We start from the raw sequence: 14,751 nt of genomic DNA, 5'->3' as shown, positions 1-14,751 counted from the left end.
AAGAGTGCGTGTGTGTTTTTGAGCGCCATATGTCCGTGCGTAAAAAGCGCACTCTGTTGTGGTATTTGCGTGCCGCCGTGTCGGTGAGGCTGCACGCGGGATGACAGAGGAGATTACTCCGCGTGGGGCCCGTTAATCCCGCGGGTTGGCGGCTTGTTATCAGGTTCGGGGTGAAACGCGGAGGGCGCGCGGGCCCGGAAGGTTCGGATGAAGCGAGGGTGCGAGGGCCGGAAGTGACGGCAGCAAGTGTGAGACGAGTGTCAGGTACCGGTGTACCTGCGTGGCCCGCTCTGGTCTCGCGCTGGTGTTGCTTTGATTCTTTTACTTCTTCAAACTTCATTTTTCACAGCGCGCGCGGCCCAACACGCGGAAACCCTTATTTGGCGCGCGGTTTGCAAAACAATGACGCAACGCGAGCTTTCAGCCAATGAGCAGCCAGAGGCGCGACCAGTATTCAAACGAGCGGCCCATATTTGGTGTCTGCCCCGCCCCCCCAGCTTCGCGTCGGTCCCCCGGGAGCTCCGGAGCCCCGGACCCCGGGAGAAGGAGCTCTCCGCCGGGACGGAGGAGCCATAAAGAGCCGGGGAGGGAGGGGATGAGATTCCTCGCTGCCCAATCCCCCTGCTCCCCCGGGAGCAGCAGCCTTCCTCGGCCCGGCCCTCCCTCTTGTTTGCTAATCATTTCATTTTACTCCTTTTTGAAGCGCTCGCCTGTTTTTTTATCCCACTTTTCATTTTTCCACAATCCGCGGCTGCTCGCCTCCCTCTGATCCCGGCTCTGCCGCTCCGTTCTCGCGGCGTCAGGCTGATTCTCCGCCGCCTCCTCTGAGATGCTCTCCCCGCTCTCCGCTCCTCTCTCCGACCGCCTTTAACTTCACACGGGCGCAGCTTTAAAGCCCGGACTGCTGCGAGCCGGGGCTGGGATCTAAAACAACCCCGGAGACACCCACAGGGATCCGGGGCTCTTCTCTGGATCAGGACCCGGTACTTTGGGGAAGCTCGCTCGCTCGTGTGCCCCCCCACCCCACCCCTCCTCCTCCCCTCCTTCCTCCTCTTTTCTCCACCTTAATCCAGGTGGTCCTTTGGCTTTTTGAGTGGCTGGTACAGGGAGGATTATTCTTCTTCTTCTTCTTTCGTGTTTCTGGTGAAGACAAAGCTCCCAGAAGGACACTTTGATGTTCTCCATCCAGGACAGCCTCCCCCGGGGGGCCCTAACCATGAAGGAGGAGCCGCTCCCCACCGGCATGACCCCGGTCCGCTCGTGGATGCAGGGCGCGGGGATTTTGGACGCCAACACAGCGGCACAGAGGTAAAAATCCCACAAAAGCACGCGGGCGACTTTTCGTGAGTGTGCCAGTGAGTGAGTGAGCGTGACAGTCCAGGTGAAGGTGGCAGTTTGCATCTTGCAGGATCTGAAAAGTGTCGCGCGCGGGGGGCAAAAAGAAAAAGGCAAAGTTAAACCAGCGCGAGGACGATTCCCACGCGCTCCGCTCCTCTAAAACTTCAGAACGATAAAAATCCGGTTTGTAAAGTTTGACTTTGAGGTTCAGTGTGAGGTTCAGAGTGAGTCCGAGAGGCTCGGAGAATAAAAATGATCAAAGGCGGAAGCCTCCAAAATAATCAAACCTGTGGGAGCGCGAGGCGCTAAGCGCCTGGGCGCAGCTCCTCTCTGCCGGGGTCGGCTCCAGCGGCTGCCCGCCGACTGCGCTCCACAAACCTCAGCGTGAAATACCGTCCACGGCTCCCACCCCGCGGACCAGAAGACACGGTGCGCACACAGAGCGCGAGGAGGCTCGAAGCCGCTGCCCTGAGAACAGCTCAGAGAATAATTCTCACGATCACAGCAAACCATTAAAACCCAGAATTAATTTATTAATAATCCAGAATTACAGAAAGTTAACCCCGCGTGAAGGAAAATAACCCCGCGTGAAAGTGGGTCACAGGTTAAAGGAAGCCGAAAGCAGAAAGTCTTCATTTAAAATCACTTTGAAACGATTTTTGTGTTTTTACTATTTTTTATTTTCAGGTTAAATTAATTTCAAACTGCAGCTTTAATTTAACAACAAAAACACTCATTCAGCTTTTAATTAAAATCTCGCTCTTACATTTTTTATACTGACAGTTTTTACATTTAGGTTTTTTCACTAGAAACTCCACATTTTTATTTTTTTTCTACTGATTAAAACGCGACGCAGAATCTGAGAGTTTAAACTGCTTAAAGCATCTCCGGCTGAAATCTGACCGCCTCACTCAGATAAATCAATGCGCGCTTTTCTGCTTCAGGTTTAAATCACCTGAACACGAAGAGAGGAAAAAAAAATCCATCAGCAGTCTGAAGAAGCTCCACAGAAACCGCATCCGTCCACGGCGTGGGATGGCCTCTGACTCCCTGTAAACTTTAAAACATCTCCTCCTGAATTTGTTCTGTGGTTTAAATCCGTCCGAGCTCCTCACCTGCACACATAATCACTAACATTATTTTCTCAGCTCATCAAAACGCGTCAGTAAAAACATAAACACATGGGCTGAAGCATATTTGTAGTTTATAAATCCAAAATCTTCAGTTTAATTTTAGATTTATTAATAAAATACCATTTTTAGCTTTAAAATAAGGAAGAATGAGATCTGAAGACTAAAGTGTGTGAAACCTGCACAATAAATACATTTTGCATACCTAATTTTGCACAAAGTGAAGAGCTAAGCAGATATTTATGACAGATTTTTTTCAGACCAAAATACAGATAAAAAAATATGTATAAAATAAAATAATTTGCCCTAAGCTGCAGAGGAGGGAGATCTCTGCACTTAATGCATCCAGAGACATCAGATAAAAAAAAAGAAGTATTGCTGCACACAAAACTCCAAACTGCAGATTTTTAAAATAAAATCAATATTGCTGGAGAAAAGCTGAATTTTATTCCTGTTTCTGGCTGAATTTAAACAAAGAGCAACTCTTTGTGTTTTGAATTTTACACTCTGAGGACTTTGAGGCAAACGCTCCTCACGGATACTTAAACTCTCCTGCACATTAACGCTGATCCCGAGCGTCCGTCCTTCATCCGCACGTTGCTTTAATAACTGGATTCAGTGTTTTTGTAGCCTCGCCGTTTCCCGAGCAGGTGGATCTGAGCTCATTACACCGAGTTGCTTCTCTCTGCTCACGTCCTTTAACTTTCTAAACATCCCGCCAGCTGATCAGTTTAAGCTTTTACTGCCATTGTCTCGGCTTTAAATGTAGAAACTCTCAATCACACAGAGGAGAGGTCGCAGACTGTTTCTGCTGCTTTAAAGAAAATCTGGAATGACTGAAGCTGCACATTTGTAATCTTAAAGCAGCATTTAGAAGTGGAAGCAAATGGACTCAGATGTGTACAGCGTGGGAAAGTTCCCACACTTATTGTGCACACGTTAATCACTGCTTTCTTTTTGTGGATAATATTTAAACGTCATTCAGCAAAAGCTTGAAAGTGACAAAAGCCGGAACGATGAGGAGGAAAGAAAAGAGGGAGAAACCTCAGAGGGATCCTCTTCCAGGACGGACAGATGTGCAGGAGATGCTGTGTGTGCAGCGCAGACAGATGGACAAAGAGTCGAGTTTCAGAAAGAAGAGGCAGAGCGGAATAAAGCACGTCACACCTGAGATGATTCAGATAATCTAACATGAACGAGGGTTTGTTTAATTCTGATGAGGGAGGTTAAATTCACTGCAGTTTGAGGGATTTTTAAATGTCAGGAACAGGACGAGTGATGGCAGGCACTCCAGCTCCTTCAGCCTCTCACAGTGGAAAGCAGTCAGCAATAAAACAATAAAAAATGATGATCTGAGGGTAATTTTCCCCAATAAAAACCTCACTAATTGTCCATCACCCGTGCAAGCGTAGCTAAAGCTGCACGTGCTCAAAGGACACGGGAAAGAAATGTGGCTGAGCTTAGCGGGTCTGAGATGTTTTCTAACGTGACAGGAAACAGCGCCGCTGAAGCTCAGAGACACACGACCACACCAAGACTTAAACACGAGGAGCCAGTCAAAGCTCAAACAGCTGCATCTTTACTCCCGACAGAAATCAGCTTTAGACGCTTGACGGGAGGATTTTTATCCACACGTGATAATCTGATCACATCGAGAGAGGTTTCTGTATAAGACATGGATAAAAAAACACAAACGCAGACGAGCTAAACTGCACGTCTGCGTTAAAATCATTAAAACAGTCCAAACCTGACTGTAAATGTCAAACACAGTCCTCTCAGCATCGTCTAACCTTCAACGACGAATATTCTCCTGAGCAAACATTTTATGCATTTAGATTTAGACCTTTATCATAACGATTACATCTATAAAATCTGATTCTTTATTTGATCATCGCGTGTCAGATGTCAAACCTGAAGAAACAAACAGCAGGTTTGGGGTGTAAATACGTCAAAAACACTCGTCCGTCTCAAAGCCCTCAGATTTCTGTGAAATCTCGCACGGAGTTTGTTAAATTTTGGGTCAGAAATTGTTTTCTGAGCGTTCCTAGGGAAACTTCCAACGCCGATAAAAAGCTTTAAATTATATTTAGACATTTATGATAATCATAAATCACTGAAAGGAGGGTTATCAGACAAAAAAAAGAAAAAACACAGATCACGAAGAAATGTCAGAAGGACGATGAGTGTTGGTGAAATAATAATGCGCAGCAGATGAAGTTCTAATGTGAAGAAAAACATGAAAACACACCAGTGAAGGTTTCACCTGCACGGCCTCCAGGCTCGTTATCAGAGCCACAGTGGCTGCACGTGAACTTTCATTTGAGGCAAAAGGAGACGTGTGTGATCCCAGCAGTAACAGCAGAGTGATGCAGTGCGAGTTCAGCTGAAAACAAATGAGGTCAAACTTTAATTTTACGCTCGCGTTTCAACGGTTTCTCGGCACATTTATATTTTTGTGTATTCAAAAAGAGAGAGCAGAAAGCGCTTCGGGTCGACTTGTGTTTTCATGTGTGTTGTTTTAATAAAAGCAAAGTTGCTCGATGGCGCTGCAGACGTTGGGTTTTTTTATTAGTGCAAAGACGTGCAGATGTGAGGGGGCTGAAGCCTTTTTTCTGCTTTTACATTAGGAAACTAAATCATCAGCACAGGTTCAAAGCTGATCTCCGTTAAGTACAAACCTCAAGGGGACAAATAAGTACCTCGTGTTAAGGTTCAACAGCAGCACCTCAGAGGGAACGAACCCGGCGAGGAGCCGTTTAACGTGATTATTTGTAAAGTAAATCAAAGACGACTCGCTGCATTTAAATGTGAGTGTATCTGGAGCTGGTTTAAAGTTAAAAACTGGACTTAAATAGACTGCTGGACGTCAAGTTTACATCAGTTTCACTCTGTGGACTCTCAGTAACTCGTGTTTATGTTGTATTTATGTTGATGTGAACGTTATTCATAAAGGTCAAATAGAAAACAAGCAGCTTACGTTCGACTGGAAGAAAGAACGTCGTCTTTACTGGATAGAAAAGAGAAGTGGTTCAGCTTAGCTGTATATCTCAGACCGAGTCTATTTATTTATTTCTTTAACTCCTCGTTTCCTCTGCTGTGCATCCACACACGCTGAAATCTCACTGAGGTTTCTGTGGGTTTAAACCTCCTGTGGAAAAAGTGTGACACGCAGAAATGAGCTGCTCGACTCACGAATGAGATGTTTTAATTTTCCCAGACTGAAATCTGGACACGTGTGCATTAAACAGACATGTTTTCATCCATAAGGACAAGACGGTGTTATTATATGTAAAGCAGTTAACCCTTTACACAGCAGCCAGTCGTTTATGTAATGATGAGAGTTACAATGTGGTTTCTTTGTGAGGCATTTATCAAACTACTGTTCTAATCTCACCTTTGTTCAAGCAGATAAAAATATTCAAAGTTCTGCAGAAATAAAATAAAAAGTCAGGTTTAAAGACAGAAGAAAAAAATGCAGGCATGAAAATAAGCTTGTGTGTAGAAGGCGGGGTGAAAAATCTGCAAAGGAGGTGATTAAATACACAACAAAACCTTGCAGTCCCACTGCCTCACAATGCAAACTTACAAACAGCACGATAAACTCATGTTTGGAGCTTTCTCTGAAATATTCAGCTGAAGTGATGCAGCTTAGCTGGAAGTGATCTGAGAGGGGTCAGAGGTCAGCTGGAAGTTTACCCAGCATCGTTTTGTAGATAAAAATACACCAGCGCTGTTTCCCAAAAACCCAAGAATGCAGTGAGTTAGAGGCGCATGTCATCATGGCGGCAGCACCGACGAGACAAAGAGAATAAACTTTGTTTCACACAAGAAAACACAAAAACTTTATCGATGAGCTGTTCCATTAGAAGTTCAGTGAACACCGTTTTAGTTTAAATTCACTGAAAGCAAAGCGCGAAAAACACAAAGTGTATGGATCGCATGCAGTGAGGGTTACAAACAGTGTAATTAGATTACATTTGCTTTCATTAGTTCTTTAAAATGAGGCAACTTTAACGCTGTAAACTCATAAAAAGTGTTTTTTCTATCACAAACGCACAAGTGTGACCAGCGAGCATCCGCGTTCCTCTGGTTTGATTTTTAAAAAACTGAAACGCGGCAGACAGATTTTATTTTCTCGCTACTGAACGTCCAAAATGTTTGGAGATTTTTAACGATGGAAAATAATATAATAAGAATAATATCAACCATCATGCCAGAGCTTCAGAATAAAGCTCCGAATTCATGTTTTATTTTGAAGCCAGCCCAAAGTTTTCTTTATGTGAGGATGCGTCCTGTGAGCTGATGTGGTCAGGCTTATCGTGCAGGGATGTGATTGGACGCGTGAAGCACAGACACATGATGTCACTGCGTCCACATGCAGTCCTGTTATTGATCGCTTATTGGGACCTGATCGGGCTGAAATCAGGTCTTTCTCTGATTCAACAGCTGATCTCTAACTTTTCAAACGTCCTGCTTACCGGGCTGATTGATTTAACCTTTCAGTGACACGATCTCAACTTCAGTTTGAAAGGTTTAGGGGATGCGTTCTGATGTTTAATCTTTTTCTTCTTTTGCTTTCAGCATAAATCCTAAAATGTTATTGTTCTCAGATCAGTGAGAGAAACTTTCACATGACTGGAAACTAAAAAAGCTCTTCGTTCGAGGTAGTCTGCAGTGTTTTGTTGTTTTTGTAAGAAGACGTTTAGAAGCGCCGAGAGTTTTGAAAGTGTGGAGCTGCAAATCTGAATCAGTGAGTCGATCAGCTCCTGATCTGATCACTGAACAGCTGTAAGGTGTTTGATGCCGTGCATTAGAAAAAAAAGAGGTTTACGGTGCTCTCTATTGATTAAAAGGCAGAAAGCAATCACACGTTTCATCCTGCAGTGTATTTGTGTATTTAGATGTCTAATCAATACCTGCTGATCTGCGGCAGCCACAAGGGAAGGTCACGAGCTGTTCATGCAGGAGACAGGAGTTCATGCTTTTATTTTGAAATTCTGTTTCCAGCTTTTACACCTTTTTAGAGGAAGGAAGCACACGTTCACATGATGTTTGGCTCCTGCTGTACGAGCGGGAGCAGGGAGGGAGGGAGGGAGGGAGCTGGCCTCCTGCTGAGGAGGAGGAGGAACAAACAGTGAAGAAGAGCCCGACTGTTGTATGGGCTCATCTGGAGAGATTTTATCGTGTTTCTGAATAGACGCCTTCCTGTTTTCACACTATATTTACTTCTAATCAGACCTCCTTTGCCATCATCTTAGAAACACGCCTGGTGAGCAGGTGATGAAACAGTGAGTGTGTGTGTGTGTGTGTGTGTGTGTGTGTGTGTGTGTGTGTGTGTGTGTGTGTGTGTGTGTGTGTGTATATGACAGAAGTGTTCACAGATGAACTCCTGACCACAGTCTCACAGCAGTCCGTCATTTCTAACCATCCACTTTCGTGCTCCATCATCCAGCTCAGGAGATTGTCCCAAAGATGGGGCACGCTCCGGACAGGTCTGATTTATCACAGGGCTGATTTACGTTCAGGTACACCAGGAAATTCATATTTTCTGCTTTTAAAGCAAACAAATCTGCATATTTCAGGCTTATTTTAGCACCAGACACTGATTTTTATAAAGTGTAGAAGTGTTTTTGGGATGTGTACTGTCTGTAGTAAACCTCCCACAGACTGAACCCCGTGTTGTTTCACCGAGTGTTTCAGTCTTATTCCGTCTGCGTCTGATGCAGGATCACCGTCACAGTTCAACACATCTGAGCTTTAAACTTTAAGTCTTGGAGGAAAACCATTTTTTAAGGAGGTTTCCATCAAGGGCGACTCATCAGTTTAGGTTTGAGCGTACCTGACAATAAATAACAAGGAAGAATGTGCAAAAAAAATCATCGTTATGCTACGATGATTTTTTTTTAATGTTATGATTTCACAGTGTGGTGGGACGGTTATCACAGGAAAGACTGAAAAACTCGACCCAGGTCTTTGAGTCTCGTCCAAACCTTAACCTCAGTTATTTGTCAGATCCGCTGTTTCTTAAACAAACTTTGGGAAGTTTCTAATGAGCGACGACTTTTAAATGGTCATTTCTAGAAACTCTGTAGAAGCTGTAACGATGAGGGGGAGATTTTTCTCACGCTGTTGGCAGGTGTGTGTTTATAATGTGTGTGTGTTGGAGCTTCAGGTGAACAGATTTCCCTCGACCCTCCCTGAGAGGAGGAAACGGGAAGAAAAAGGAGCGAGCAGAGTGAGCGATCCGGTCCTCCACGCCCCGTCTTCGTCCTCTGGGGTGATCAGGGCGAGTGGAGGGGGAGGCGGGTGGCGGGTGAATAAACGTCGACATGGGGATTTCCCTCTTTGGCGTCATCCGTCATCAGTTCAATCATGGAGCGTTTGGCGTTCTGCTCGGCGGTCCCCCGTGGTGGGCGGATTGGTACTCGGAGACGGGCTGTGGCGTCTGGCAGTGATGGATTCTCGCGCTGAGAGACTCTTTTATCAGAGTCGTAACTCTCAGCGGCGGCCGCAGATGATGAAGAGGTCAGCCGAGGCCTGCGCCCGCACACCTTTTTCTCTGTAAGGCTTTACTCTCTGAGTCTGGCGAGGAAAAATGCATTTCCTCCTCCTTCTCCTCACTTAAGTTAAACTCTGAACACCTTAAAAAACAGCCGCCGCTGTCTGTAAATCCTGCCCAGCACACCGTCCTCCTGGAAGTGCAGTGGTAGAAACAAACGCCGACACTCTGCTGAATGTCAGCCGCCACGGGCAGCTCGGCTAATCACGGGAGGCGAGAAAGACAGGAAAAAAAGCTGCAAACAATTAACCCGAGAGGAGCAGGTGACCACGCTAATGGGCTCAGCCTGTGTGTGTGTGTGACAGGGTAAAGGATGTGTTTGGGAGGAAACAGCTGACTTCAGGAAACGTGCAGCTGTGTTAGCTCAGCTCTCATCCATCCTCAGCAGGGGAGGTAAAATATTAAAGCATCACAAGAAGACGTCTCTCTTCATAAACCCAAAGCCAAACTGAACTCTTGGAAGCGGCTTCTTGACCACAAAAGCTCAGATTTACAGAGCCCCGAAGGCACCGCGCAGACCAGAGTCGATGAATAAATGAACCGTTTCTTTCCCCCAGAGGAACTGGAGGAATGCACCTGAACGCAGCACGCATGACGTGGTCCAGAGAGCAGTTAAATCTACATGTGGACCTAAAAGTTCTGATTTTCAGACCAAAGAACCTGAAATGATGAAATATCTGCACATCTCATACTTCACTGTATTTGGAGCCGAGCGGGTCTCGTAACCCGACTGGTGCTCGGCTTTGTACGAACCCGCGCACTTCCAGGTTATAAAATTAAGTTTTACTCTCTGAAAGATCCAAACGGCCAAAATGTAAATTGTCTGATAACTCGGAAATCAACAGTTTTGCATTTTTCTTATTTAAAAACTGGAACCCTGAACGCACCAGTGAGGACAAACATGAAAAGTTTTGTTTAAATCGATTACTTTCGGGGTTCAAAATTTCAAGTTTATCTGTTTTTTCTTTCTGTTAGTTTTCCATACATACGTGAATTAAACTGGAATAATTACACCAAAGTTCAGACAAAGTTTTTAAGCAGTTTGTTTAACAAATCTCTTCTAAAAGAACCTGTTTCATACTGTATGCACACAAATATGCTTTTGTTGTCATTTGTGAATTGCCTTAAAATGATAAACAGAGGAGCTCCTGGTAATCAGATTACCTTGGTCAACCAGGAATACTTAGAAATTCTTAACCTTGAATGCGCAGCACCAACTGGATTAACAGATGATGCTTTTATCCACCAAACTCCATTTAAAAAAAGAGCTGTTTAACTTTTCGTGTAACACTCTCAGTGCGTGTGTGTGTGTTGGTTTGACGTTGGAAGGTAAATGTTAATGATTTGGTTGTCGACCGGTTGGTGATTTTAATCCTGTTTGTGTTTTTTCTTTTTATTCGTGCTAATCGAAGGTGAAACTGCAGAACAAACAGCTGCAGGTCGGATTTTGACGTCCGTGAAATCTCGTCTGCTTTTACACTTAGATGCATTTTCACACATTGAACACCTCACAGAATGCACTAATTAGCACGCGTACTCCTCTCACACACACACACACACTTGGTCAGAAGTGTGTGTGCAGAAGCCCCTCAGCTTAAAGACTAATTTGTTGGTAATTGCAGCATGACAGGAGCAGCCATTCCAGCATCGAGCCACCGTTTCCCCGAGCCAGTCGCCCTAATTAGGAATGACACACACTATTAAGGTGCATAAATGGAAATCAGTCAGCGGGCGTTTCCTCCCTGACGGCGCCCGCCACCGCCGTTGAACCCACAGCAGACCGTCGCTCCACCAGAAACCACCCACAGTGCATTTCTCACGGCGTCATCATTCTTAAACTGAGAGGAAGAGTAGGTGGAGTTCCTCCAGGAATACAGCATAGAGCACACGTTCATGTAATCTGATTACTTTTAAATTATCATTACTCTGTGCAAAGTATAAAAAAACAAGTTGCACAATTGATGTAAAATAGGTGGTTTTTACCATGGAGTTTGGTGGTGGAGCTGAGATCGATGAATATCTGTCCAGCTTTGTCAAAGTTACACAAACTCACAGAGTTGCACGGGTGGCTCAACTCACAGTGATTTATTTTAGTGTGTTGTTAAATTCTCGCTCTTTGCTCTACCCTCATCGTACGCTCCACAGCGACGCTCCACAGCGAGGACAGCAGCTCATTGACTCCGTGTGCTCCTTCAGAGCTTTGCTCCAGCAGATGGGCTGAAACTGTATTTAGCGTGTGCAGACTGCATTTTATAGACAGTCTAACAACTTAGGTAACATTAGAGCAACACAAAACTTGCACATGCATGTATTCCAATTATTCAGTCGTGCAGATTATGGGAATTTTCTGGGATAAACGGCAAAACAGGAGGCGGCCCGGAGATGGTTTTAAAATACAGGAGAAACACAGGAAGTATGGGAGTGCTGGCAGGTCTGCAGATTTCTGTTTTATGAATCGCAGCTTCAGATGTGTGAAACGATGAATTTCCTCTTGGTGCTGAGACGTAACATAGCTGCTCCGATAAACGAGAAATGTAAACTTAGTTATAAAATCTAAAGTTAAAATATTTAATATCTACATGCACGGGACTGTGTGGTCACTGTACGTCCACAATATATCATTTGAAGTGTCGTACTGATCTGAGTGTTTTGACACTGTTTGCTTTCCATACATACCTGTGTTTACTCAGAATAATTAAACCTGAGGATCGGGAGGGGAGGCGGCGTTTGAAGATATGCTCTCAGCGCAGAGCTCGCTTTGCTCTGATGCTTTCAAATGGAATTTTTGTCCACACGAAGACGGACACGTGCGATTGCGCTCGGACGACCTGCTGGCCATCTCCTCGCCGCTTTTCAGCCTCGACTCATTAGTTCATATTACACGGCTAATAAGAGCTAACCGAACAGGTGTGTGTGTCTGCGTGTGTGTGAGAGAAACAAAACACACACGTCTGATTGGGTAAATGTATTCATGGGTAATTGTGCAACCTGCATAAATCAGCACACACACACACACGCACACACACAGAGCAGTGCACAGGAACAATATGTGCATATTTTAACAAGCCGAACTCAATATCCACAGCAATTAGAGAGGAGCTGCTGCGTGTGTGTGTGTGTGTGTGTGTGTGTGTGTGTGTGTGTTTCTGCTAATTACATTCATTCTGGGCGGCTGCACAGGATGAGATTTCTGTATGTTCAACAGTAACGTGCTGAAAGAAGAAGGTAACCAAACAATCTGTTTTCTGACCTCACACCTCTGAAGATGCACCTCACCTGCCCGTTTGAGGAGGCCGACGCCGCGTCGTTGTTAAAACTTCACGTGCGCGTGTGGGGGTGTGTGTTTGCGTCCCTGCCTGCTGTTTGACAGCAGACCGTGCTCCTGGTGAAAGCAGAACCCTTGAATTGAAAACGAGCTCATCAGGATAAAATGTGTCTGTGATAAGTGTAGATTTGTGTAGTGAGATTACCTGAATGATGATTCAGCTAGCTGCTGTCGATGCTACCTGTAACAGCTCCCCTCTACATGTTACTGATGAGCGCGTCCTCGGGTTCCCATCAGCCTCGGCTGCTCTGCGTTTTTACCTGTGATCAGCTAATGTGCTAAACAGGAAGTAGGAGCCGGGTCGCAGTTTGGATTCAGAGCTGACAGAAGTTACTGCTACTCCTGCTGTGATGAGATTACCGTTCAGTGTGTGTGTGTGTGTCCTGTCAGGGTGTGTTTGCTGTGAGTTTGTTTCCAACTGAATCAGATTTAAACATCCACCGTTTATTTGATTAACATGCTGGCAGCCAGACAGATTGTGTGCATGTGTGCGTGTACGGCTGTACGGCTCATTAGGCCTGTGTGATGTGTGTGTGTGTATTTATATGTAAGTGTGTGAGGCAGCAGGCCACACTGGTTAAAGACTCAAACAGCGGTCACACTCCATCTCCTGTTTGATTAATGTCATGGTGTGTGTGTGTGTGTGTGTGTGTGTGTGTGAGATTTATTTTCCAGCTTGTGGAGGATTCGCAGTACCCGGTCTGATCATGAAAGCGTGGCTCTGAGGGGCCCGGTGGTCCTGCATCCAGAGCTATGTTTAAACAAATACACAAAACACTCATGAAGACAAAACAAACAGAAGGACACAAATTGTGTGTAAAGAGAAAGAAAACCTGTACAAAATGTGCAAAATAAAAAGAAGCAGATATAAAATTACTGAAGGACACACACACCTACAGCCAGGGTGTGTGTGATGGCTGCATGTCAGGTGTAAATGTGCCTCATGGTGGCAGCACAGTTTGTGTCTCCTGCTCACTTTAAGGTTGATTTATTCTGCTTTTCCTTCTTTACATATATGTCGTAATCTCCAGTTCCAGGGTGGATGTTCAGATTACATGGTGACAGATTCAGAAGTCATAGAGCGGTCAGACTAAACACCCCATCTCTAATATGGTCATCTCAGGCACAGATGCCCTGCCTACCTGATCTTCAAATCTTGTGTTTATGAGGAGCTAAAAAAATGATCAATGGCACAAGTGCCAAAACCTGCAGTTCCTCTAACATCCACCAGAGGCTCCAGCAGTGAGTCAGTCCCCACAGACTCCCATGTTAAAGTTTTACAGCGGAGATAAACATGTTTACAGCCTGATACACAAACTGTCTGGTCTCTACAGTGAGAATTTAAACTCACCTGTTTAAATGGTATGATGGCTTAAAATGTGCGTTATTAAGAGCATGGCCTCTTTGACTGACAGGTGGATAGTGACACAGGTAGCTGTAGCTGCTAGCTGTCTGCTAGCTTCACCTGAACTGGACCGGGCTCTTACTGCATCTGACCAATACTATGGCTGCTGTAAGGCTACTGTACTAAAAGGGCGATTAGCAGGTATCTGAGTCTGTGAATCTCCCATATCATCTGTGGAAAAGTTATAACTTCATGGTGGCAGCTCAAACTTTAGCTCTGTGGCTTTAAAATGAAACTAGTCAGTTGGGTCACAGGTCGAGCTTTTATATAAATTCTGCATTAGAGTCAAATATAAGATTAATAAGGACAGTTCGGTATTTAACATAATTACCTGTAAATGAAAGGAGGCGACTGAATTTGAAAGGAAGTTGCGCAGATTTGCAGAAGTTTGGATGAGAGGCGAGTTTCGGCGGTGCTTGAATCCCAGAGAAGGAAAGACGGAGGTTTAACTCAGCCACCGTGAGCGTGGATATGAACTGACTGCTCCCTGCACCGGCTGTCTTGCTCAGTAATTGTTTGCACAGCGCTCAACACGACTCCTGCTGACCTTTAATTTCAGACTTTGCAGTGGAAACGTGCAGATCGGCGGCCCTCATTTGCCTCGTCGTGTTTGTTCTCTGTGTCTGTGTGTGTGTGTTTATTTATTTATTTTTCTCCTCTCTGCCTGTTGGCGTGTGATTTACACTCCGGGCATGTTCGAGCGAGCCATGTGCCATCGATACTGTTTTTATTACACCTTGTGCCAAGTGCTAACAGCCGGATACGGGCGGCGCTGACGAGTGGATGCAGCCGCAATTAGCATAATTGAAATAATAATGCTAACGAGCCTTCTGAGTGGAGGCAGAGCAAAGAGGAGAGGGTGGCGATCGGCTGCGTGGACGGGCCGCTGCAGATCATTGTGTGTAATTGGGATAATGGGCTGGTTTAGTGGGGGAAACGATGCTTTTGATGGCGTTCGGGATGAAACAGGTGCCAAATTCACCGAGCCGCTTGT

The 14,751-nt window shown here is 45.2% G+C and overlaps 1 protein-coding gene across 3 annotated transcripts in view; it reads left to right on the top strand.

The window, feature by feature from the left end:
• Positions 1–506: 506 nt before the first annotated feature.
• The window catches only part of LOC146717024 (transcription factor COE3), a 146,905-nt gene continuing 132,660 nt past the window's right edge, over positions 507–14,751 (top strand). For all 3 annotated transcript variants that reach the window (XM_085471082.1, XM_085471091.1, XM_085471075.1), the window contains exon 1: positions 507–1,308. In XM_085471082.1, coding sequence (XP_085327208.1) covers positions 1,175–1,308 — 134 coding nt within the window. In that variant the 5' untranslated portion in view covers positions 507–1,174. The remainder of the gene's footprint in view (positions 1,309–14,751) is intronic.

The sequence above is a fragment of the Copadichromis virginalis genome, linkage group LG2 (genome assembly GCF_057382275.1).
Source record: "Copadichromis virginalis isolate Kocher_CV1m ecotype Utaka linkage group LG2, C_Virginalis_male_GT1.1, whole genome shotgun sequence".
NCBI classification, from domain to species: domain Eukaryota; kingdom Metazoa; phylum Chordata; class Actinopteri; order Cichliformes; family Cichlidae; genus Copadichromis; species Copadichromis virginalis.
The sequence above is the reverse complement of the archived record's forward strand: the minus strand, read 5'-3'. Positions and strand labels throughout refer to the sequence as shown.